Below are 26,350 nucleotides of genomic sequence, written 5' to 3'. Positions count from 1 at the left end.
TATGCAAATTTATTTCTGTGCATTCATAGCACCACCTACTGTTAAAACTTGTAAAGCCTTTAGGAGAGAAAGAAATATCCACTTACTGTGGGGAAGCTTTTTTTTTTTTTTTTTTTTATTATTATTTTTTTAAATTTATTTTTTATTGGTGTAGCTATTTGACTCAAGAGTAGAAATTTTAGAAAAGGTTAAATGTCCTGTTACCCAAGAGGACTAAAGGGGCTACTTGGAAATAAATGGTGTTTACACTTTCATAATTCCTTTAAAGAGAGTAAATAATATTAAGAAGTTTTTAAGTAAAATGTATTCAAGCTTACTGATTTTGAAACTTTAGAGATCTCTGAAAATACTCTGTAGCTCAACCTGTTTGATAAAAACCTCACTGCTTTATTTGGATTTGAAGCTACAGAAGCTACCTTCAGGTGTCTTTTGTTTATTCGACTGAAAACACAAGGACAGAGTGTGGCAAGTATCCTGGCAAGGTATGCCAGGTGTTGAGGCCTGGGCGAGTGTGCAAGAAAAGTGGAAAAAAGTAGAGGATCATGAGGGCTGCCTTCCCCTTCTGGAAAAAGTGCTGTGTAATTGAAAGCCAGGTTTAGGTAGGGCTGTGATGACACATGTGGATGTAATTTTCGTAGCTCACTAGCAAAAGTCTCAAAGTTGTCTGCTTATCTCAGAACTTGAACTTCCACCAAACACCCCCTGGTAGGCAGCGCAGCAGCCAAGTCGTGCTCTGTCCTCTAACAGCAGCCCCCAACCCCAGATGACAGGTCGTGAGCGGCCCTCTGCTAAGGTGCGCACCAGCCCGCATGCGAAGGAAGGATCTCAGCTTATGAGGAAGCTTTCTTGACCACTTGGATCATCATCATAGCTGTCTTCCCACTTAAAGTTCATATTACAGCGACTTCAATGAAATGATAGAAAACCGTATTTATTTGTGGAAAATGACAATCGAGAAAAAGCGAGCTACTGAGAAATGAAAAGGCAAGTAATTCAGAGAACCATGCAAGTCACCTGTGAGTCTGGAGAAAAACATTCTTCTATCTAGAACTTAGGCCTTGGGACTAAATGGCCTGACCTAGAGAGAATGAAGACAGAATGAAGAGCCTATATAAACATTTGTAGGTCCAAAAAAAACCTTGGGACCTTTGAAATGTCAACAACATATATTGAATATGAAAAAGTAGAAGGGAAAACTAGATACCTGTTTCAAGTGTTTCACTGTGTTGTCGGGCACTTCATTTAATCCCCAATTAACTATCTGCCCTATGAGGTAAGCAGTAGCATTTGGTGTGTAAATTGGGGCTCAGTGGACAGAGGAAAATTTAAAGTTAAGCTACTATTAGGGTGGCAGAGGGTTCTTTCTGGTGAAGTTGATTATCAGGTACAATTGCTCTCGTAAAATCCATCTGGCATCATCATACAATAATATAACAAATATTTATTGAACTATATTGTATGCCACCTACTTTTCTAGGTTCTGGGGATGCAGTGTTGAAGACCAAATTGCTGCTCTAATGAACTTAAATTTCAATAGAGAAATCACATTTGCATTCACGATGGATGTGTAGACAAATATAATACAGACCACAATAAGCACTAGGAAGAAAATGAACCATGGAAATGACATAATGATGGAGATGAGTCAGAGACAGACATTTGAGCTCAGATCTGATAAAATAAGCAGGAAACAACATTTAAAGGTGGACAGAACATTCCTGGAAGAAAGAACACCTAGTGCAAAAGCTTCAAGTGGGAAAAAGCTTAGGTTGGGGAAGGAGAGAGAATTCTAGTGTGTCTGGAGTGGCAGAAGGGACAGGTGCCAGCACCTGTAGGGTCTCACAGACCATGTTAAGGTGTCTGGATTTTATTGTTAGTGCAATGAGGAGCCACTGGAAAGTTTTAAACAAGGTAGTGGTTTGATGTAATCACTGTTTCAGAAAGAATGCTGGCGGGGCACCTGGGTGGTGCAGTCAGTTAAGCGTCTGCCTTCGGCTTAGGTCATGATCTCAGGGTCCTGGGATGGAGCCCCATGTTGTGTGTGTGGGCGTCCTGTTCAATGGGCAGTCTGCTTCTCCTTCTGCCCCTCCCTCTGAGAGCTCATGGTCTCTCAAATCTAAAAAATAAGGGAATGCTGGCTGTATGGGGAAAGGGACAGTAGGAAGGTTAAGAGATGTTAGTGGATTGGGCAATGGTGTAGCAAGACATAGCAAAACAGTAACGTTCAGGATCTCTGTTAGAGACAGCTAATGGGCACTGCTCCATGTAGGGGTTGAGGGAAGAGAGCCATCAAGGTGACTTCTAGTCTGTGACCCAAACTAGGCAGATGATTGTATTAAAAGGGCTGCTGATATCTCAGTCTGGTGCTCAGGAACAATGACAGGAAAGAAGAACGTATGAGTCATCAGCACAAATATGGAACTTAGGCCTTGGGACTAAATGGCCCTGACCTAGAGAGAATGAAGACAGAATATTCCTGAGCCCTGAGAGCTGACCCACATTTAGAACAGAAGCCAGGAAAGGGAAGAGAGGAACGGGTCAGTGAGAAGAAAAATCTGAATATGATGCCACATACTGAAGCTCAGAATCAAGTGTTTCAGGAAGGCAAATGTGGTCAGTTGTGTCCAACACTGCTGAGAAGATAAGCAAGGTAAAGGCAGAGAAAATGACTGAGTTTCATAAGAGAGGTCCTTGGTGACCTTGAAAAGAGTCATTTCAGTAGACGGACAAGGATCAGGTTGAGGGAAGAGTAACAGGTCAAGATGGAGAATATACGTTAACTCTACTGAGAGCTCTGCTTTAAAGCGAAGCAGAAAACATGAAAATAGCTGCAATCACAAAGTTTTAATTTGGATTCTTATTTGTTAATAGCATAGGCTGCACCTGAATACCACCTCACCTTTCAGGTTTTTTTTTTTAATCCTTTAGACATTTCTTCTGTCTGGAGTCTTTTTTTTTTTATATAAATTTATAAATTTATTTTTTATTGGTGATCAATTTGCCAACATATAGAATAACACCTAGTGCTCATCCCATCAAGTGCCCCCCTCAGTGCCCGTCACCCAGTCACCCCCACCCCCCGCCCACCTCCTCTTCCACCACCCCTAATTCATTTCCCAGAGTTAGGAGCCTCTCATGTTCTGGTCTCCCTTTCTGATATTTCCCACTCATTTTTTCTCCTTTCCCCTTTATTCCCTTTCACTATTTTTTATATTCCCCAAATGAATGAGACCATATAATGTTTGTCCTTCTCTGATTGTTCTGTCCGGAGTCTTACACTGTACTTTGTTTTCCAAGTTTCCTTTAAGACAGCTAATTCATGATTTATTATTTTATACTCACAATATGTTTTAAAAACAAAATAATATAGCTCTAAATATAGACTATCAAGAGAGCTTGGAAGTACCAAACCTAGCTTTAGAAGACAGACTGACTCAACTAAAATGGAAATTAAAGGCGAAGAGAAACCCTAGCCTGTGTGTGGTGGTACTGAAAACTTTCTTTCTGGGATTATTATTACATTATCTTCTTGATCTAACTTACATTTACAATAAAGCTGTTAAATTGCTACTGTATTACTCCCCAATAGCAACACAGTAAAAGCTCTAGAGAAGATAGTTCAATTATAAAGTACAAATAAAAACCCCCTGCAGAACAGGTATGTAGGCTTTTATTCAGGCAACCATCCTGGTAACCATAAAGATCTCTTTAAAACAAATAGCTATTTCAAGTATTTTTGTTAGTGATCCAAAATGAACAAAAATTAACTATATATGAACGCATTTCAGCACATAAAACAAGTCTTCTGAAGTTTTTAACACTGAGACCTAATTACATTATTTTCCAAGTTAGCGTGACTCATAAGTAATGTGAAAACCATAATTAATACAGACACAGGTGACACTGTACTTTGCCAAAGAAATATATTTGAACTTAGATTCTTAGGAATCCCATGTGATCACAAAATTAACTTTACTGGGCAAAAAAAAAAAAAAAAAAAAAAAAAAAAATTTACATCTCAGGATAGACATTATATACAAATGATTTTTAAAACATCAGGTACAAAATCTAAAATGATCATTTGACTATAAGAAAATGCTATAAAAAGCAGAGGGTTGTCAAACAGTACAAGAAATATTCTGAAAAAATGAAAAATTAAGATCATCAAGCAGAAGCAACTATTGCTGATGTGTAACAGACACTGCAATGCCAAGGGGAAAATGAATAGAACTATCTCCTGAGGTGGAAAGGAGCAGAGGAAGGAAGAATAGAGGTGGCTTTAGAAGTGCAGAGACACAGCAAATTAACTTACCACCTTCTTCAAATACAAGTGAGAATCTCTTAGGAGAATTTAAGCACCAGTACCAGGCACATCTTAAAGCAGTTAATGTAATGCTTCATATTTCAGTGGAAAACTATTTCAAAGGTGAAAATGATGTAGGAATCAGAAGCATATTCTGCTGAGACACGAGGTAATTGACACTCTCTCGAACTGGAAAAAACACATTTCATAAGAAGGCATATAAAGTTATTGACAGCATCAAATTTGTTGTACAAATACTTCATGCCCAGGGAAATAGCTTACCGGCTGCCACAACCCTGGGATCCTCATGAGACTGATGTCTCCCAGCTGCACGACTATCTGCACTCTCATTCCACCAAAGAACATGAACTGCAGAAATAAACCAAAAATAGATTCTAAAGACTATGGCATTACTACAAGTAAGAAACACAGAAAAATTAATCAGAAATATTATGTCTTATTCTTTAAATCAAAATAGTGAGTGTCAAAAAGGTAAAATTAAGTATATTAATAACAAGATTTCAGAGGGGGTCAAGAGATTTGAGAAAGAAATTTATAAATTAAACTGGTTTATAGATGAAGAAACAGAAGGCTGGAAAGAAAAAGTAAATAACACCGCTAAAGACAAGATTGAGGCTAGATCCAAGTTTTATGACTTCCTACTATGTTTTACTTTATTTTTAAAAAAGCAAAATTATTAAAAAAAGGTTCACTACTGAAAATGTGGGTGATAAAAAGGAGAAGAAAGTTAAAAGTAGCATAGTTTTAACCACCCAGAGAAAATCTCTATTCATATTTAGGGCATTTCCTTTAAAAAAATGACTAAAATCAGATGAGGGTTTTACTATTATGCTTAGTATTTTTAAAAATCAACAATGCGTATTTTCCATGGCAGTAACCTTAATTTTAATGACTATGTGAATTCCTCCTGTGACAACTTTTTATTCTCATCCTTTATTGTTGATTACTTATATTCAAAGTATTTCAGTATTTCTACAAAGTACTGAAATAATTTTTTTATAATTAAATGTAATATACGTTAGCTGTATAAATTTTGGAAAATGCAGATGAACAAAAATAAAGCAGAAATCATTTCTAATCTTACTGCTCTAAAATAACCACTTTTCTACTATTTTGGTGTATCTCTTTCCATATTTATGTACATACATGTGTATTTTTATATGTTTATATATTTATATACACATACTACATATTCTATATAAGGTACAGGACCTATATGGCATGTATGTATATTTGTGTATTATAAGTATATTAAATACATATATACATAGGATCATACCACATTGTTTCCAATGTTCCCTTACTGTAAACAATGCTGACATAAACCTCCTTAGAATCACAGCTACATGTGTAGCTATAATAATAACAACAGTGCCCAAGACAACAACTACTAACCTTTTTTGGGCATTTACTATATGCTAGGCCTGGTTCTAAGAGTTTTGCTTATATTAAGTCTTTTAATTTTTATAATAATCTTAGGGTACTATATCACTATTTTATCAATGAGTAAGGCACCATAAGGTGAACTAACTCATGTGAAATCACAAAGATAGTTGTGGAGTTGGGATTTAAGTCCAGGCAGTTTGGATATGTTTATTTCCTCAATATGAACTCCTAAAATTTATACTGAGAGAAAAAAGTATTTGATTCTACTTCTATATATAAGTGTACATATTATACACTGACCTCCAGAAATTAGGTCCTAATTACTCAGCATATTACTATTCTCCTTCTATGCTGGAAATTAATTTAAGATTAAAAAATGTGCACACGTTTTCAGCAGTTTTCTTATAAAAGTTATAGACATCCATTATAAAAAATACACGTAATAAACACTAATATCAATAATATCATTTACATCCTTTCAAACTTCTTTCCTATGTAATCTAACACATGACATACCTATGCGTATTTCCTAGAATATTGGCAAAAATAATTAAAAAATTAAAGGTTACTTTATTCTATTGTCAAATTTTATGGAGGGAAAAGATTAAGACAGTATGAACCCTATACAACAGTATATGAGTACTTATTTTTTCCAACCTATCAAATACGATATCTATATAGGTATGTCTTTATTAAGTAAAAATGGTATCTCATTATTGTCTTAACATGTATCTTCTTGGGGATCCCTGGGTGGCTCAGCAGTTTGGCGCCTGCTTTTGGCCCAGGGCGTGATCCTGGAGTCCTGGATGGAGTCCCACATCAGGCTTCCCGCATGGAGCCTGCTTCTCCCTCTCCCTCTGCCTGTGTCCCTGCCTCTCTCTCTCTCTCTCTCTCATGAATAAATTAATAAAATCTTTTAAAAATATGTGTATCTTCTTTAATATATATATTTAGTAATCATTTGTATATCAACTTTTTTAAAAAAGATTTTATTTATTCATGAGAGACGAGAGAGAGAGAGAGAGAGAGAGAGAGAGAGAGAGAGAGGCAGAGACATAGGCAGAGGGAGAAGCAGGCTCCATGCAGGGAGCCCGATGCAGGACTTGATCCTGGGTCTCCAGGATCACACCCTGGGCCGAAGGCAGCGCCAAACTGCTGAGCCACCCAGGCTGCCCTTGTATATCAACTTTTGCAAAAGCCTTCATTTTTCTTTTTGCTTTTGAATTTCATTTATGGTGTTTTAGGGCATACAAATAGATTGAGCCTTTTAAAGTAAAATCATCAATTGATTTTTTTTTCCCCTTGATTATTTCTTCATTTGTTTTTTGGCTTAGAAATATAGTTCTCATCCATAGTATTAAATACATTTATGTTTTAGTAATTCTATGATTTCTTTTTTTCTACACTGAAATCTATAATCCATTTGAATTCTAGTTTAGTATATAGTGGGAGATAGATATCTAATAATTTTCATAATCTCTTCATATATTTTCCAACTTTTAAAATATCATCTTCTATATATTCTGATCATTTTCCTAGGATATAGTGCTAGAAGTTAAGTTTCTGGGTAAAGATCAGAAACTCAGCTTTCAATGTATTAAGTCTGAGATGTCCTTTGGACATTGAATAAGGAAGTTAAGGAGGCAAATGGATAGATATAATGAGTCTTCCAAGTATTTTATTAGCTATTCTTAGTCATTTATCTTTCTAGATGAACTTTACATACATTTTTTAAGAGTTTGCCATAAAAAACTCCCTAAAATTCTGACTGCACTAACTTTCAACTTTAAAAGTTAAATGCCGGGGGATCCCTGGGTGGCGCAGTGGTTTAGCGCCTGCCTTTGGCCCAGGGCGTGATCCTGGAGACCCGGGATCGAATCCCACGTCAGGCTCCCAGTGCATGGAGCCTGCTTCTCCCTCTGCCTGTGTCTCTGCCTCTCTCTCTCTCTGTGACTATCATAAATAAAAATTAAAAAAAAAAAAAAAGAAAAAAAAAAAAAGTTAAATGCCGGGATCGCTGGGTGGCGCAGCGGTTTGGCGCCTGCCTCTGGCCCAGGGCGCGATCCTGGAGACCCGGGATCGAATCCCACGTCGGGCTCCCGGTGCATGGAGCCTGCTTCTCCCTCTGCCTGTGTCTCTGCCTCTCTCTCTCTCTCTCTGTGAGTATGGTAAATAAATAAATTAAAAAAAAAAAAAGTTAAATGCCTTAAATAGATGTTTTAAAAATAAAATCAAGGGGCACCTGCCTAGCCCAGCTGGTGGAGCATGCAACTCTTGATTTCAGGATCATGAATTTAAGCCCCACATTGGGTGTAGAGATTACTTAAATAAATAAACTTTAAAGGTAAATAAATAAATAAATTCAGGTACATATATTTACCTGTATGCTGTGTATGCCCACACTGAAGTGTTAGGAGGTCATTATTAATCATGTATATGCATTATTTCTAGCATGTATATATATCAAATAACATTTTAGTCTTCTTATTCCTATGTCACTCATACATATATGAGTATGTATGTGCATACACAAGTATATATGAATGACATATGAAGACCAAAATGTTAACAGTACTACCTCTAAGTAGAGAGAAATGTTTCCCTCTCTTAGGGCATGTCCATCTATTTAGTATGTGTAAAAACATGTACTACTTTTTTATTCAAGACAATCTCTCTATTCCAAGAACTTATTTTAAAAGGTTGATAAAGGTATATTTAGAAGAAATAAAAGATGAAAGAACAGATATTTTCTTGAAGCTCTTTGCAGTTTTTTATCACTTTGATGTATCATAGAAGACATGACATTTCAACATTTGAAAAAGACTTCATGAGGTGTTAACATTCCAAACAAATAATATTTAAAACAAGTTTTTTCAACCCTTACAATACAAAAGAAAAAGAAACCCTAAAAATTTGGCAATAAAATTTTAAATATATGCCATAATGAAAAAAAGAGAAAAACTGACCCAAGAAACTTAAGAGATCAGCAATATACTTTGCAATTTCATAGAAGAAATGGACAACTATACCTCTGTTGAGTGCTCCATATTCTGTGTGGAACACTCCAACCAGTTTTGAGTAGCCTAGATCCACGTGGGCATTAATTGCCCTTTTAAATGCATCACCCCACAGAGCTGGCCCACCTGGCTTCAACTGAAAAATAACCAGTTCATAGACTCCTAGAGTGGGAAGAAAAATAATTATTTTACAAAAGATATTCAAGAAATTTCTAATCAGGTTAGTCTGGTTCCACTAGAAGGCTAATCCACATACACAAATCTGGAGGATCATACACATGTATATGTTTATGTGGACATACTTATGGATTATAGTATTAGTCTTCCTCACTTTCACATTTAGGAAGTCCAAGTTTAAGGATCAGCTGTTAAGCTTATACAGAACAAAAAAAAAGGGAAGATATATTAAGCTATTATCTGAAATATCTTTCATCTATAAATCTGTCAACAAAACAAATAGAGGATTTATAGTAGGACTAGGGTTTTTGAGCTGCCTGAATCTGCACATCTATCTATCTATCTATCTATCTATCTATCTATCTATCTATCTATCTATCTATCTATCTTATATCTAATCTATCATCTTAAGATTTTATTTGAGACAGCACCACCCTGTGGGGGTGGAGGGGAAGTAGCAGAGGGAGAGGGAGAAGTACACTCCCCACAGAGCAGAGCCTGATGCAGGTATTGCAGGGATCTATCCCAGGACTATGGAGAGGTCTAGGTGGGTAAGGACCCAAACAAGACTTTAAAATCCCTTGTACTCTAAGATACACTACAAACTTAGGAAAATGGGGGAAATAAAAGAACATTTAAATTAGTTAATACTTCTAAAAAAATCTGACTTTTGTTTAAAACTATGTTAAGGTAAATGTTTCCTTAAATGAGCAAGAAAATAAAATCAGGAAGAAGACAACTCTTTAGTAATCATTTTCAAAATAAGAAATAAAAGGAAAAAAAAATGTTAAACTATAGTAATACAGCTTAACAGTTTAATGCATTCCCCTTAAACAGTTTTACAGGCAAAAATATCCGTAATGTGTTAAAATTAACTGTAATTTGTGTCTGAAAAATACCAAACTATGACAAAATTTCATACATTATCTTTCACACAGCTATACTTGTTTCTCTGTTCCAACCCCCAACTTTTCAATCTTTACTCCTTATATCAACTTTTTATATATATGCCTCAATTTTCAGAGCTTTCCCAAATTGGAAATAAAATGTCATCATTCAATGCTCATTGTTTTAATAAGCAAAAATCTAAAATCCATTGATAATATATTCCTACATAAGACACAGGACTATTTTTCCCTAGGGAAGTTCAGTTTTTTAAGTAGGTGCTATCCCCAGGGTGGAGCCCAACATGCGCCCAATCTCACAACCTGGGATCAAGACCTGAAGTGAGATCCAGAGTTGGACACTCAGCTGACTAAGCCACTTAGGCACCCCTGGAAGTTAAGTTTTTATAGCTTGAAATCTTTAGTATTTTCTCCAACAAAATTCAAAGAAGGAAGGACTACCTTCTTTTGTAGGCTTTTCTAACTTGCACCATGGCACCAAGTAAGTAATCTCAGTCTCTTGTTCATCTATGAGAGCCAGATTTGGAATGACACATTGTTGTTGCCATTCCTTATTTTTGGCCACTGCTTTCCGAACTTCAGTCCGATGAGCAAAATTATCTATGGGAAGAAAAGGAGTAAGAAAAATAAAAACTTAATTAAAATCGTCTATACCTTTTTTGGATTTCATTTGATTCAGCAAATGTCCAGTGAGGCTACATAAAGGTGGTGTTATATCACTGAAGATATCAATATAGATGTGACATTTGTCCTTAAGCTTTCCATGGTCTAAAAGGGGAGTAGAAATTTAAAGAACTAATGATAACGTCATGTAGTGGGGTTTATAGGCTCTACCACTTAGTAGGTAGTTGTGTGACTTAGTGTGTTATTTAATTTTTCTGTGCCTGTTTCTTACTCTGTGAAATGGGGATAGTGATAGTATCTCCCTCCAGGGTTGTTGTGAAGATGAAATGAATTAGTATATGATAGGAGCTTTGAACAGTGTTTGGCACCTGATTAGCACTTAATATGTATTAATTATTCTTATTATTTGGGGAATTTAAATTATAGTGCCCATTTAGAGAAAGACTATTTTTCTTTGGTGGTGGTGGTGGTGAGTGATCAGGTCATGGCACACACTGAATTAAACTTAACATAAATGAAAGGAAGATGTGCTTTTTAAGCCTCTTCTTTGAACAGCTTCCAAAGAAATAGTGATTCTCTTTCTTACTATCACCATTCTTTTTCCCAGTATTTATTTCTCTTATATTTGTTACTCAAACATTTACTAAACATTTAGGCCTAGTACTGTATTTAGTCTTAGGGTCTCATTAAGACTAAAGGTAAAGGAGTTTTCTGTGGTTTATGTTAGGGATCTTAGAGCTTAAGTGAGTTATATCAGGACTTTACCAGCAATTTTTTTTTTAATGGGAATGAGTCCACTGGTAGCACATTAAAGCATAAATTGTGTTTTAACGGGGTTTTATTCTATCACAATAGGGAAAACCCCTAAACTAGGGCCATGTTAAATACAGAATGAACACTTTTCATATTAAAGTACTTTATGACTATTACTTTGGACAATGATGATCAAACACTAAACAAAGGTATCAAAATTCTTTGGATTTCATCAAGTCCTGATGTGGACCTCACAAAGATCAGACATTGGAGTAACAAACACCCTGGGGATTCCTGTAGCCTGTTCTTCTTTGACTATTAAACCAGGGGTAAATCAACTTCCATATGGGGAACATTCTGACTGCCTTTACTTCCCCAGAATAGCACAATGTCAGTGAATTCCCTGAAACCCTGGAATGCACAAATGACACAAAAATGGCTTTCTCAACATTACAAATTATTAAAACTCAGAATTGGGTGAGGCCTAGAAGTTAACTATCATCCCCACCAACCTCCGTTATTCTAAAGCGCCTACATATTTGAATTCTTTCTACTAAAATCCTGATATACAGCCATAGCTTCAACAATAAGAAACAATAACTCTCCCTTCCTTTATGATCTTAACCTACTTGGGCTCTTGCAATCTCTGCTTTAAGTTTTTCATAAATCAGCTTTATGACAAGCCATTGTATAATTTTTCTGAGAATTAAAGTCTAGCTCACAATTTTATGATTTGAGAGATGAGATGCTACACTTTCCCATTTATGGTAACATAAAGATTTAGGCAAAGGGTTGTTAAAGGTGTACTACTGGGAGGAGGAATCAGTGAATTCAGTTTTTGTTGTTATTCCCCTTTTTAAAAGTTTAATTTAACCTGTGAGTATTTATACAAATCTAGATCCAGGAGCTAAGCATTAAGTAACATTTAACACAATGAAAATCACCCTTAAGCTGGAAAAATCATACCATACTTCCAAATATGAAATACTTTATTCATTTGGCCTCCAAATTCTACACTCCAGAATCCAACCAGTTCAGATTGAGCTGTCCGAAGATGGATGTTCTTCTTAACGTTTTCCAGAAACTCATTCATCTTTGAGGGCTTAAGGCAATAAGTACGAAATTCATAGAATGTTCCATCATATTGTCTGGGGCCCGTAGCAAAAGATGAGCACAACTGAAGAGAGAGAAGGCGAATTTAAATATTTTGGGAAGGTAGGGTTTATTATACTGTTACAACCAAATCTGAATCTAGAAATAAGGGACACATTAGAATCATAATCCATGTTTGTACTTTTTTTGTGATCTCTCCTTAGACATTCATTTAGAGAAAATGTCAACAAAGATAACTAATCTTAAGTATGCTGAATATATGGTTACTGTTTCTTAGCAGGGATCCATTGTTAGCCACTTTTTCATGAAATTTAATCATAAGAAGAGACTGGGGTGTTAATAAGAGTTCTTTACACAAGAACTATAATTAGGATTCTAGTAAACTTGCAGAGTCTTCCCTTATTTAGCCAATATTCTATTTTTAGTCAGTACTATCTCTGTTACAGTTATGCATTTAAGGGAACTCTATAAAATATGCAAGTGTTTTGGCTAGCAGAATGGAAATGTGTTTACTAGCAAAAAACTTTTTAGGTTTTTCCTAAAAATAAAAATGTCTGTTCAGGTCAAAGTTATTTCCCAAATCCAATGAAGTAGATCACTGGTAAAAAATAGGAATGGAGTGTAACTTACGCTAAAGAAAGCTATAATCTCATCCAACTGCAATATAACATAGTAGTGGACTGTATGAATGCTATAAAGGAAAAATCAAGTTACAATTGTCTGAATCATTATTAGGCTTAATTACAGATCATTATTAGGCTTAATTACAGATGCAGCGTGAAGTAGGGCATTTAATCCATCCAATTATACCGGATTGATGAAAATACCCCTTAAGAACCATTTGTTTTTGTTGTATGCTACCTATATAAATTTTTCTTCTAATTTAGTCCCCCAAGTCTGAATGAATTTACCTTTAGGTAGGAAATGTCTTGCCAGAAATTATCCTCTGTGTATGTATATGTATGTGTGCATGTGTATACATTCACACCCACACAGTCCTATGGCATTTTCACTTACAAATTCTTCTTACTGTAGGTTTGGTTACCATGTGCCCGTTTCATGAAGCTTATTTATTTAAGTTTCATGAGATTTATTAATCAGAATTATTTATTAAAAGTCTTGATACAAAGCTATGAACAAATTTTGGGCTTATATGACTACGTGGTAGATGAAATGAAACCAGTAGGCTTCCTTATACATAATTTAGGTCAAAACACACAATTTGTCTATGTATTTCATTTGTGTATAATTTCACAATTATATATTTGAGTTCATTCCATTCATGTCCACTGAGTTATATTCCTATCGCCCAAGAGTCTAAGCTTATTTGGAAAGCAAGTATTCCCTCCAAAAACTATTGCGGATATTTCTATTTTTGCTGGACCTGCTTTTTGCGTCACTTTAACCAAATTTTAACAAGAGAATGTTATGCAAATAAACAACTGCCTAGTATTACAGTTTAAAAAGTATTATAAACAAAATAGATCTGAAAACGGAACAGCCTAGTATTTATAACAATTGCTTTTAAGTCGTTTTTCAGGGTGTTGGTATTTGGAAACAAATTTGTGGTCACAGGCATGTAGTTTTATTATCTTTCAAAGAAAAAACAGTATGAGGAAAAGTTCATGGAAAAGTTAACAGCAGTGAGATAAGTGTGTGTGTTTAGGGGGAGGTGATTTTTGTTAAGGGCAGAAACTACAATTATTCTGGAGAAGGTTTCATGAGTGTTCTAGGCTCCCTGATATCCAAATAAGGGCTCATTTTCCACAGCACGGACTTTCAATTCACTTATAACGGAACATCTGGCTGACATTTAATAAAGTCAGTGCTGAGTATATTTGTAAGGAATAACTCTTGGCCCTGCCCCAGTAGACTGACAAAATGTTTTGCTCCTGCTGCGTGAATGGGCCATCATCGGTTCTCTAGTCTTCACCAGAAACTTAGTCTCTAGAGTAGGCTAACCCCTGGTGATCAGAAAGAAGTGCAAGCCTAAATATTAAAAAAAAAAAAAAAAAAAAAATCTGTAGATTTACAGAATAGGTCAGGTTTCGGCAGTTAAGGTTGAATCACAAAAATCCTTTATGCACGTTTCTCACCAAAGGTTAAGTGCGGCTGTTGCAATCAGGTTTGCCAGGAGGTTCCAGGCCCCGCTGGCTTGGTCACGCCCGCGCGAGGCGGTGGGCAGGGAGGGCAGGACGCTCCGCACCCGCACCCCGCCCGGCCCGGCCGCCTCTCCGGGGTTCTCTGCAAAACCCTTGTAAGTTGTGCACGTTTCGTTTACACGGGGGAGGCCGGTTCTGCGGCCAGCGGCTGGCTGACCTGTGTCTCCTCCACCTTCGGTCTGGAGGGAGCGGCGGCCTAAGGACAAATCAATACTAAAGGCTCGACCAGCAAGTACCGGGCACCGGCCACAACGTGGGGAACTCAGCGGGCCTCGAGGCAAATACGCAGCCGCCAGAGCTTAGCAAGTGTCCTCAGGGCCGCCTGGCACCCAGGCCAGAAAAGTCCTGCCCGCGGTTGCTCGCGAATTGGCCGGGAGGCGGCAGCGGCCGGCGACCCTGTTCCACCCGCGCCCCGCAGCGCGCCCAGCGCGGGGGGTCCGGAGCGGACTTCGGAGCCAGAACCGTGCGCGCATGCGCGGCTCCGTAGGCCCGGGCGCCCAGGCCGGGTGGCGCATGCGCGGGACGGCGAGCTCCCCGCGGACGCCCCTCCCCGCCCCCGGGGCCCGGCCTGGGCTCGTCTCCGCCGCCGGTACCTGAGGCGCGAGCGTCCGCGCAGCCAGAGCCGCAGCCAGGCGGCTTCGGAGGACGAGCATGGCGTGGCTTGGAGCGCCGGGAAGGGCAGCCGGCCGGGACTCTGGAGCCCCCGGGTTGCGGCGGACCCGCCTGGAGAAGAGCGGCGACGGCGCTGCGGGCCGAAGGCGGCAGGGGCGGGCCTCGGGGCCGCGGGCTCCGCCTCCGCTCCGCTCCGCTCCGCTCCGCTGGCGGGAGGCGCGGCGGCCCCGCCCCGGAGGCTGGCGTCCTGCGGGCCCGGCGCGTCCGGGCGGCACGTGCCTGGACCCCGCCGCTGTCCCCGCGCGTCAGCCGGGCCGAGGGGACGGTCCGAACGCGGCGGGGGCTCCCGCGCCGGCGGCTGCGCCCGTGGCGTCGTGGCGTCGTGGCCTCGGGCCTCGTGTGCGCGCGCACCCGGCGAGGGCGCGGGGCTGCTGCGCGGGGCGGGGGGGGGGGGCTGCTGCGCGGGGGCGGGGGGGGGGCTGCTGCGCGGGGAGGCCCGCAGTGCGCGCCCGGGTCGTCTTGGGGGGGGGCGGGGGGGTATGTAAAGCCGGGGCCTCGCTCTTCCTCCTGGAGTGGATTCCTTGTTTTTTTGTTTGTTTGTTTTTTAGAAGGACCATTTTTATTTTAATATTTTATTTTTAAGTAATCTCTACACCCAACACGGGGCTCGAACTCCCAACTTTGAGATCAAGACTCGAATGCTCCATCGGCTGAGCCAGCAAGGTGCCCCAACAATGCCATTTGTTTTTTTTTAGAGATTTTATTTATTTATTCATGAGAAACGCAGAGAGAGAGAGAAGCAGAGACACAGGCAGAGGGAGAAGCAGGCCCCATGCAGGGAGCCCGACGTGGGACTCGATCCCCGACCCCAGGATCACGCCCTGGGTGGAAGGGGCAGGCGCTGAACCGCTTGAGCCAGCCAGGGATCCCCAACAATACCATTTTTAAATAAGACCGTAATCATTTCAAAGGCAAGATCACTTAGTTTTCTTCATTTATACATCAATGACAACCCTATTTTCTTAATAGTTTTCTATTTACATTCATATCAAACATTAGATACAGGGCATATTCTTAAGTACAATGCCAGTTTATAGGAAGGTATGGTCTGAAACGGTGAAGCCCACCCAGCCTGTTACTTTAGGGTGTATATTGAAATTTAAAGAATTCCATAATATTCTGGGATGTCAAAATTAGAGTTCAGCCACTGTTCTCCCAATACGTAAGTTCTACTCACCTTTAAAACATGTTGGTAAGAGATTTAAAAAGCTCATCCCATTTCAGTAATTCTTTAAAACGTCAAACTCTTAAATAATGGGGTTTTCCTTATGTAAACTCAGTGGGGACTCCCTGTCCCTAATTGCACCCCCCATGACCTCATAAGGCTCCTGATGTGATTGAAATGGTGTTTCTTCAGGAGCTCATTGGAATCAGGGTACAGAACTAAGTATTAAAAAGTCAAATAGCTTTGTAAGCCTTAAAAAGCATACCAGCAGACCTCAGATCTTATCCTCCCTATGCCTGGTTATCAGTCCCCAGAATGACTATTTTCAACATTTTCCAGTTGTTTTTTCCAATGCTTTTTTTCTCTCTTTCTACATTACAGGCTTTTTCTAGTGTGTCTTGATATCCTCAGTTATAGATAGTATCTGTTGCTTGGAAAATGAGGGTTTAAGTCTCTTACAGACTACTCCCCAAAATAACCTTTCCTTCCACATTGATAATAGGTGTATTAAAAATAGTTATTTATCACAGTATATTAAAAATAGTTAATTGTCACATTAATTTATAGTATATTAATGTTTACATTTCTATTACAAAGTACATTACATAATCACACAATACATAAGCAGAGTCACAGTTACGCAATAGTCACATTATTACTTTTTAAAAGATTTTATTTATTTATTTGATCAACAGCACCAGCAAGGGAAGCAGCAGAGGGAGAGGGAGAAATAGGCTCCCCAGTGAACAGGGAGCCCACCTTGGGATTGGATCCCAGGACCCTGAGATCATGACCTGAGCCACCCAAGTGCCCCCAATAGTTACATTATTGCACACGTTGAAATAGTACTGCATATCAAGAATAGGAAATTTTTACAGGGATACCACCAGTGGTTGGTTGGTTGTGTCTTCTTCAAGGACTCAAATTATCTGCTCAGAGGAGGGAGTCTTTTTTAAAATTGTAATTCCAGAGGGAGTGATTAAGGTTTTCTGGGTGATGGACATTCCTTTTTAACCAAGTAAGACAAAACAAAGCAATATTTATTTCTCTTCCCCTCCCCTTTTTTAAAAATCAGAAATAATATTCTCTTTTTGTTTCCTGGGTTCATAATTTTTATCTCGGAGGACATTAATCACAGTAGTTTATTTTTTAGTTATTGTTGTGGGCTTCTTCTTGAATTGTTTCAAGTTTTGTTGTGTTTTTATCATTTGATTTGTTTTCTGCCATGGTACTAGTGTTTTTCCCCAACTATTTTTGCATTTGCAGTGAAACAAAAATAAATTTTTTTGAAAGCTCTTTGAGTATGGGTGTGGCCTGTCACATAGTTTCACTGTAGGGTTTTCTTTTATTTCACTGAGGGGAAAAAAAACCCATTTATTATCATCCATAAGTAATTTCTCTTAAGCCTAGTCAGTTACCCTGTGAGGAAACTTCCAGATTCCCACCTGTGAGTTATAAGCCTTACTGCAAGTTTTCTGTGACTGAGGAGGGAAGGAGGCTGGATATCTCATTATTTGGTAAGTAGTCATTCACTTACTTTGTTTAGGACTGGTACTGGCCCCTTTAGTTGTATCTGGTACTTCTGAATGTGATTCACATTTTCAAGAATATATTAAATAGGACAAGCTAAACTGTAACAAATAGACACCAAATAGATAATGTCTCAGACACAACAAGATTTTATTTCTTGTTCCTTAAGAATCTAAAATAGGTTTTCCTAGTTGGCAGGCAGCTCTTCTATACATAGTGAATCCAGACTTCTACCCAGTGGTTTTGCCATCCATAGAAACCCCATCACCAACTTCATCTAGCCAGCAGAAAGGTAGAGAGAATTTCCAAGATGAAAATATTTAACAGATTACTATCTGTGACTCACTCTCTGTAATTCACTATCACTATAAAATTTATGGCTATAACTTAGGGAAAACATTGGTAAGTGCTACTAGGTGCCTAAGACAATCTCTTGTTCACTCACAGGTTTCTTTCTTTCTTTCTTTTTTTTTTTTTTTTTAAGATTTTATTTATTTATCCATGAGACACACACACACACACACACACACACACACAGAGAGAGAGACAGAGAGACAGAGACACAGGCAGAGGGAGAAGCAGGCTTCATGCAGGGAGCCCGATGTGGGACTCAATCCCAGGTCTCCAGGATCATGTCCTGGGCCAAAGGCAGCACTAAACCACTGAGCCACCTGGGCTGCCCCACTCACAGGTTTCAGTCATCCTCAAAACTTTATGAGTTCAACTTTACTTCCAAGTGAGGAAGGTGAAGTTCTGAGAGAATTAAGTTTCTTAGGTTCACTGCTGCTAAGTGGCACATCCAGGGTTTAAAGCCAGATTGAAAACCAGTTCATTTTACCACATATTTTTTAAGATGTGTGATAGAAAATAGCCGCTAAACATCATTAAAAAACATGAAATAAATGTTCTTATGTGACATTTTGTTTTGAAATAATCCCTGAACTGCATAGAACATAAAGCATATTGAAAACTACTGTTGTATATACTAAATTTCTGGCAAGCAGTCCAAAACCAAATAAACCTGGAATATTAAAATAGGCTAATGTGATATAGAGCAATTGGGTGGTTATTTTAGACTAGGGGGACTAAGGTTGCCTTTCTTAAGAGGTAATATGAAACATATTATATATACAAAAGTCGATGTGTCAGTACACTTTAAAAAATAATACATTGAAAGCCTATTACCCTGCCACTAAGAAAGAAATCAAATATTGTCAGTAATTTAGAAGCCCACTACATGTTCCTTTGAGGTCACATTCTCCTTCCTACAACACCTTCCCCGACCTCCTTGCCTCAAGCAACCATGGTCCCAGAATTTTGTGTTCATCATCACATTCATTTTCGTTGAAGTTCAACTACATTTGTCTATATCTCTAAACAATATATTGCATTGGTTTGCCTATTTTAGAACTTTCTATAAATGGAATCAGACTATTTTGTCATTCTGTTAGTTGATTCTTAGCTTTGAAATGAGGTTTTCAGAAATCATGTATTTCGATGCTGTCAGAGTAATTGATACATTTCTCTGCAATATGCTGTTCCACTGTATGGATATTATTTGTCCATTTGATATTATGAACAAAGATGTTTTGAATTTTTAAATAGATAATTCCTGTTTCCACATGAAGAATTTCTCTAGAGCAAGAGTTTTTAACCTTTAGAACCCTTTGGAAATCTTGTAGGCCTGTGGAACTATAGGGGGTGAGGGCACTCATAAAAAATAATACTTATTTTCAGTTAGAAGTTGGTGACAATTGTTAAAAAGCAAAATACAACTGAGTAAATTTTGAAGATGTAATTGCTTTTATTAAATGATTCATGATAGGGCACCTGGGTGGCTCAGGTCATGATCTCAGGGTCCTGGGATCAAGCCCCAAGTTGGGCTTTGTGTTCAGCGGGGTGCCTGCTTGAGGATTCTCTTTCTCCCTTTCCCTCTGCCCCTCCTTCTGCTCTTGAGTTCTCTCTCTCAAATAAATAAATTTTTAAAAATGATTCATGAATTGGACAACATTGCAATCTAGCAAGTGGAGAGATACTCTGAGGAGTTGTACAAAATGGAAGGTTTTTGTAGGAAGGAGGATGCAAGAAAGTTACGAGCAAAAGGAAAGAAAAGAGGATTGTTCTAGGCAAGGTCACTTTCCCTTGGTGGTGGTGAAGGGGAAGAGCAGGAGTTCTTTTTTTTTTTCTAAAGACTTTATTTATTCATGAGAGACACACAAAGAGACAGAGACACAGGCAGAGGGAGCAGCAGACTCCCTGTGGGGAGCCGGATGTAGGACTTGACCCCAGGACCCTTGGATCAGGGTCTGAGACAAAGGCAGATGCTCAGCCATTGAGCCACCTAGGCATCCCAAGAGCAGGAGTTCTTATCATGCAGATTACCTCATCTTCCTTTTGCTGGGGGGATGGAAAGGGCCATGTACTGACTCAGTGGTACCTATGAGAAGATTCCTGGCTGAGCAGTTAAGATTACATTTCTGGGAAAGGTTGATACCACAATTAGATTGGTTATTAAGCCCTGGTTTACTGATTTGGGGCCCTAACCCAAGTGATGCCACTTTGGGCCAGTGTTTCTGTTGGTTTTTTTTTTTTTTTTTTTTTTAATTTTTATTTATTTATGATAGTCACAGAGAGAGAGAGAGGCAGAGACACAGGCAGAGGGAGAAGCAGGCTCCATGCACCGGGAGCCTGATGTGGGATTCGATCCCGGGTCTCCAGGATCGCGCCCTGGGCCAAAGGCAGGCGCCAAACCGCTGCGCCACCCAGGGATCCCTTTTTTTTTTTTTTTTTAACATAATAAAGATATTATTTTTCCCATCTAATTTACCAGGTCCTCCGATTTCTTCCATAGATACATCGGGGATCTGTGTATCAGAGGTTAGAAACAACTGTGTTGACTATATACCTAGGAATGGAATTGCTGAGTCATAAGATATGTACCATATTCATCTTGACACTAAACAGTGACACATGTACCATATTCATCTGACACTAAACAGTGTCAGACTATTTTATAAATTTATACCCTAATCACAGTGTATGGGGTTTTTATGACCAATTTTTTATACTGTCCATTTGTTTTGATGAGTAGTCTGATGCATTTTTACACCTTACATAACAAATAGGTATCAAGTTAAAGGGTGGAGGAAATTACAGGAGGTAGCAAAGGCAACAATCCACCTGATGGTGTTTCTGCATGTTTTTGTCCAAACGTCCAGCTCATGCAGATCTGCAGAAGGAAGCAGGAGAGGTGGATCCAGTGCTGTCCCAACTGAGTACGAAGGAGGGCAGTACCTACCTGTAATTGGTGACATCTCTGGGTAAGTACCTTAACTGATGTATTCTTAGGCCACTAGATGGTGGTATAGACCACCTTTTCTTCATTAAAGTGTGGCCTGTGTGCTATTTTTGTTGTAATTTCTGAGTTCCTGTCATTGAAGCTATAGTTAGTGTGGAGTTACCTCCCAGTTCTCTTTTTTGTGTGCATGATACAGGATTATGTATTGGAGGAGAAGATTTTCAGTAAAGACTGTTAAAGAACAAAAGTTCAAGTTTGAAATTTGAAGATGTGAAGATGTAATTGGCTTTATTCAAAAATTCATGAATTGGTCAGCATCTCTTTGAGTAAATAGACAGGTACTTGGAAGAGTTGTGCAAACTGGAATAGTTTTAGAGGCAGAAGGAGGTTATTAGCAAAAAGGAAGTTATTAGCAAAAGAGAAAGGATTATTTCATGTCTGGTCATCTTTTAAGGGGAAAGAAATGAAGGGAATGGCAGGGATCTTATGAAGATTACTAGTGCTGATCAGGAAATTTCAGTTTGACTGTTCAAGGTCGCACTACTGGGAAAGATGGAAGCTGCAGTTAAGTCTTGGTTTGCTGTTATGGGTGCAAATGACTCCATTCTGGGTCTGTTGTTTCTTTCCTAACAAGGCGAATTACTATTAATGTTTATGAGTTTCTTTTCTTCATTTTTATAATTATTTATAAAAGGAATTGGAAATAAAAAATAATTCCAATTTTTCATTCAGTGTTTCTTAAAAAGTTTTCTACTCATATCAGTGAATATTTTTGTTAAGCACCTGTTGAATGTTGCACTTTGAATTAAAAGCTGTGAGGGAAGGAAAATAGACTGCACACTTTTTCAGCTTGTCAGCATGTCTTGATATTTCTGTATCAGCCTCCTTCTTGTTAGTCCTTTTGGAATTACTAGCAGTAAAGATTTGTGAGCAACTCAGTATTAAATATAGTATGAATTTCTTTGAAGTTGTTTCTATTTAAATTGTTTTTATTACTAAAACACATGAACATGTTTAATGTATATTATTATATCCCTTTATAGATATCCTATATTGATACCTCCTTCTTTCCCTTGAGTCATGAGGGATGAAATTGCAACTGCAGTTTTCTTTGTCACAAGATTGGTGAAAAAACATGATAAATTAAGTAAACAGCAAATAGAAGACTTTGCAGAAAAGCTGATGGCCATCTTGTTTGAAACCTACAGAAGTCACTGGTACTCTGCCCTTCCAAAGGGCAAGCCTTCAGGTGTATCAGGATAAATAATAATCAATAAAGATCCCATTCTAGAAAGGGTTTGTGCTGAAAGTAACATGGATTTTTCTCACCTGGGACTTCCAAAGGAGATGACCGTATGGGTAGATCCCTTTGAAGTGTGGTGTAGGTATGGTGAGAAAAATCATCCATTTACAATTGCTTCTTTTAAAAGGCAGGGGGGAGGAATGGGAGCTTACCCAGCAGATCAGCTTTGCTGTTAATAGAGCCACTTTAGACCACACCTCAGGCATTTCCTCTGTTGAAGAAAGTTGTAACAAAGAACCTCAGATCATTCCTAAAGTCAGTAATCCGAAGAGTATATATCAGGTTGAAAACTTAAAACAGCCCTTTCAATCTTGGTTCCATGTCTCCCGCAAAAAGAATATGACACATGGCCATATGGGCCTCCTAGGGAACACTTCTCATGCATTGCATAAACATCCTAAAGGTCAGAGGCCTGCTGCTAACCACCGGGTACAGGTGGTTAGCAGGTACCACTGGGTGAACACAAACCGATAATGCAGTGGCTGGGCACCTCTGCATGGGACAGAGCTCAGAGGAGCTGCTTTATTTTCTTTAAAACAGAAGAGAATCTAAGGCTGTGAAGCCCACGAAACAGAAAAAGTACTCCCATCAGGGACTAGGGTGCCGTAAAGGTAATCCTTTCACACAGATCATGACTATGTTCTTAGCTGTGCTTTTAATTCGTATGTAATTTTATGTGAAGTTTTATGTAACACTAATGAATGTATTCAGTAAGGTAATAGAATGAAGATATTGACCTGGGATAAGATTCAATGAATTATGAAAAGCAACAGTTTAAATAAACGCACTATGTTTTTTTTTTTCTTAAAGGTATTATTGGCTTTCTTTATGTTTTGCATTTAAAAGTGAATTATAGTGCTAGTAGCATTTTAAAACTTCTCATTAATAAATATAATTATTTCTCGAAAAGGGCTTGGCAAGTCTATTGCTTTGAGTAATTTTTGTGCCTCCCAGTGAGCTGTGGAGAGATGTTATGGGAAGAGTATTTCCAGAACTTTAGCTACTTGTTTTAGATTGTTACTAAATATGTTGGCTTTCTCCCTCATATGAATTGAGATACTTTTTAGCTTAAAACACTTAGTTTTGATATAGTTTTTCACTAAGTTCTTTTTACAAATGAAGATCCATTATCCAGTGCTCTCCAGTATAATTATTTTAACCTGTCATAGACACCTACTGAATGAGTAATTACTTCACTTTTTAATGTATTTTAGCTTTACTCGCCAATCATTGTTCCTGCAGCATTTTTATGATTTTTAAAAAATATTTATTTATTTATTTTTATTTATTTATTTATGAGAGACAGAGAGAGGCAAAGACACAGGCAGAGGGAGAAACAGGCTCCAGCCAGGGAGGCTGACATGGGACTCGATCCAGGGTCTCCAGGATCATGCCCTGGGCCAAAGGCGGCGCTAAACCGCTGAGCCACCTGGCCTGCCGTTTAATTTTTTTATGTGAGAAATAATTTAATTTACATTTTTCTGAATTCTTGTGAATTCAGCATCTTTTCATAATTTTGTAGGCCATATTGTTTTCATTTTTCGAGGTCTTACCTTATTACCGTTGCTTAATTTTCTGTTGTATTGTTCATTTTTATCTTACTGATTTCAAGTCTTGCTGGAAAAGCATGAAAAAGAAGATAAAGGCGATGTCAAAACTGCCTAAGATAGTAGGTGACCTTAAAAAAAAAAAAAGATAGTAGGTGACCTTCAGTGTTGGCTTCTTGCATAATCCAGAGAAACAGACCTGCTCAGTGGGATGGACAGCAATCCCAGTCCTGCTTCCTGCCACTCACACATCTGCAGGCAAGTGATTTCTCTGTGCCTCCATGTCCTCATCTTTATTTTATTTTATTTTTTTTAATTTTTATTTATTTAGTCACACAGAGAGAGAGAGAGAGAGAGAGAGAGAGGCAGAGACATAGGCAGAGGGAGAAGCAGGCTCCATGCACCGGGAGCCTGACGTGGGATTTGATCCCGGGTCTCCAGGATTGCGCCCTGAGCCAAAGGCAGGCGCCAAACCGCTGCGCCACCCAGGGATCCCTGTCCTCATCTTTAGAATGAAGATGATGTACCTATGACATAGGGTTGTTATGAGGATTGAAATGATAAGTGCTTAGAAGGGGCCTGTCGTTAAGGATTGCTCTGTGTGTGTGTGTGTGTGTGTGTGTGTGTATGTGTGCACACATGTGTGAGTTTTATTGCAGAGGATAGCCTAACAAGGACTGAGTTTAGAAAAATTGGCTGGGCAAATTCAGCTATCATAAGCTGAGAAATGATACATCCAGATGCACTTGATATATAAACTTATTGGACACGTGATTTTTCTCTAAATTGATGCTTAGCTGCAAATTGACAAGAAGGTAGCCAGAGAGGTCAGAAAAAAATGGACAGAGAAGACTCATTACAGTGTTGCCCGCCTGTCAGTGTTTGCAAGCTCAGTGGCTTGATCAGAAGGGATAAAATGATCCCACTCTCTAAAATCAAGAAGTACAGAGCAAGCATGTGCAGAGAGTCTTCCCCACAGACCAAGTGGGTAATGCAGAGAGTCTGAGTTTGGAGCACACAGACCTGGTTTGGAATTCTGGTGCTGCTACTTATTGGCTGTGTGACCGTGGGCAAGTTCCTTAGTCTCTCTGAGCTCAATTCCCTTGTTTGTTGATTGGTGATAATGTTACTCCTAGTTAGGGTTGTAACGATAATGAAATGAGGTAATTGTCACCTAGTATTTTCCCAAAGAAGGACTAAGGTAATTATGCTTTTTGAGGCCATTACCTGGTGACAGTGGCTGCTGTTCCTTTCAGAGCATGGGATCTGACTGGGTCATTTAATCTTGGTCTGCAGATTCCAAGTGAGACTACTGAGGCCACAGAGGGAGTGACTTCACATGGGTAGAGATCGTAGTAGAGACACAGCCAGGCTTCAGGTCTTCAGGCTTCTGGTGCAGGGCTGGTTGTTTTAGCCTTTCTCTGAGCTGAGCTGGGCTCACAGCCCTTGGTGGGGTCTTCCTCAGGTCTTCAGAGGAAAGAGGGCAGGACCCTGTGTTCTATGTCACCCTGACATGTGACCCCTGTGCACTCCGTAGGGTTTTTAGCTTGTTGCCTCTGCTAGGTGGCCACGGCCTTGGGCCTCGTGCTGTCAGCCTCCAGAAACGCCCCAGAGGGAAGGGGTTTCATTTTCAGCATCGCTGTTTCCCACCTGCCATGAGTGCCTTAGTGGAGCTTTGTCTGGGGCCCTGTAATGCTTGTTTGCGTTCTGGCTGGTCCGGGAGGCTAGCTGGACACGTAGGGGTTTGCCCCATGCCTTGTTTCCTAACATTTGCCCTTGGTTTGTAATTTCCTTTCCCCTCTGTGCCCTGGTCATAGATCGTCCTGCCAGCTGTGTTTGTCTGCATTGCTCTGGTGTTCAGCCTGATTGTGCCCCTTTGGCAAGTACCCCAGCCTGGAACTTCAGCCCTGGATGTACAACGAACAGTACACATTTGTCAGGTATGTGTCTGCCTCCTGCACCCTGGGAGAGAAGAGAGCTCAGGCTGACCAAGGGTGTTTGTGCTACTGAGGGCCAAGGGGAGGTGGACCCCGGGATCGCTCAGTGGAGTGGCCTTGATCAGCCCTTGAAAGCTCCTCCACAGACTGATGTTGGATGCAGAGAACAGCAGCAAATTGAACCTCAGATAATAGACCAGTCTTCTGTTGTCATATTTGAACTTTTCTCCTCTTTATACTAGTATTGCCATCTACAATATGTATTTTAACAAAATAAGCTGCCCTTCTAACTTCTATGATTAAGTTGTAAAAATATTTGGATGTTTACAGCTATGTTAATTTTATAGTTGAATCAAAGTGTTTGTATACACTGTACCTCTAGGAAGTCAATACTTTTTTTTACCACAATGCAATTCTTGAATTTTTATCTCTTAAGT

At 39.2% G+C, this 26,350-nt stretch overlaps 2 protein-coding genes, 1 long non-coding RNA gene and 1 pseudogene across 5 annotated transcripts in view; 2 read left to right on the top strand and 2 right to left on the bottom strand.

The window, feature by feature from the left end:
• Positions 1–3,652: 3,652 nt before the first annotated feature.
• LOC481650 (protein NipSnap homolog 3A) lies at positions 3,653–15,246 on the bottom strand. The gene is made up of 6 exons (XM_038552998.1): positions 15,055–15,246; positions 12,153–12,363; positions 10,251–10,409; positions 8,740–8,889; positions 4,586–4,672; positions 3,653–4,492 (listed from the first exon to the last, which is right to left on the bottom strand). Exons 1-6 carry the CDS (start codon positions 15,112–15,114, stop codon positions 4,416–4,418), a joined length of 744 nt encoding a protein of 247 aa, XP_038408926.1. The 5' UTR covers positions 15,115–15,246; the 3' UTR covers positions 3,653–4,415.
• A 1,752-nt stretch (positions 15,247–16,998) lies between these two features.
• The window catches only part of LOC119873958, a 13,283-nt gene continuing 3,931 nt past the window's right edge, over positions 16,999–26,350 (bottom strand). Inside the window, exons 2-5 of one of the 3 annotated variants that reach the window (XR_005367074.1) lie at positions 23,983–24,107; positions 22,456–22,640; positions 21,009–21,126; positions 16,999–18,105 (exon numbers count right to left, since the gene is read on the bottom strand). This is a non-coding gene — a long non-coding RNA (uncharacterized LOC119873958). Of the gene's footprint in view, positions 18,106–20,589; positions 21,127–22,455; positions 22,641–23,982; positions 24,108–26,350 lie in introns of those variants that run through there. The other 2 variants (XR_005367072.1, XR_005367073.1) reach the window with 2 other exon arrangements.
• On the top strand, positions 20,598–23,791 carry LOC119873957 (annotated as a pseudogene).
• The window catches only part of LOC102156577 (phospholipid-transporting ATPase ABCA1-like), a 16,670-nt gene continuing 14,166 nt past the window's right edge, over positions 23,847–26,350 (top strand). The window contains exons 1-2 of the mRNA XM_038552997.1: positions 23,847–24,234; positions 25,794–25,916. Coding sequence (XP_038408925.1) covers positions 25,888–25,916 — 29 coding nt within the window. The 5' untranslated portion in view covers positions 23,847–24,234; positions 25,794–25,887. The remainder of the gene's footprint in view (positions 24,235–25,793; positions 25,917–26,350) is intronic.

The sequence above is a fragment of the Canis lupus genome, chromosome 11 (assembly GCF_011100685.1).
Source record: "Canis lupus familiaris isolate Mischka breed German Shepherd chromosome 11, alternate assembly UU_Cfam_GSD_1.0, whole genome shotgun sequence".
Classification (NCBI taxonomy): Eukaryota; Metazoa; Chordata; class Mammalia; order Carnivora; family Canidae; genus Canis; species Canis lupus.
This window is presented reverse-complemented; position numbering and strand designations above follow the sequence as displayed.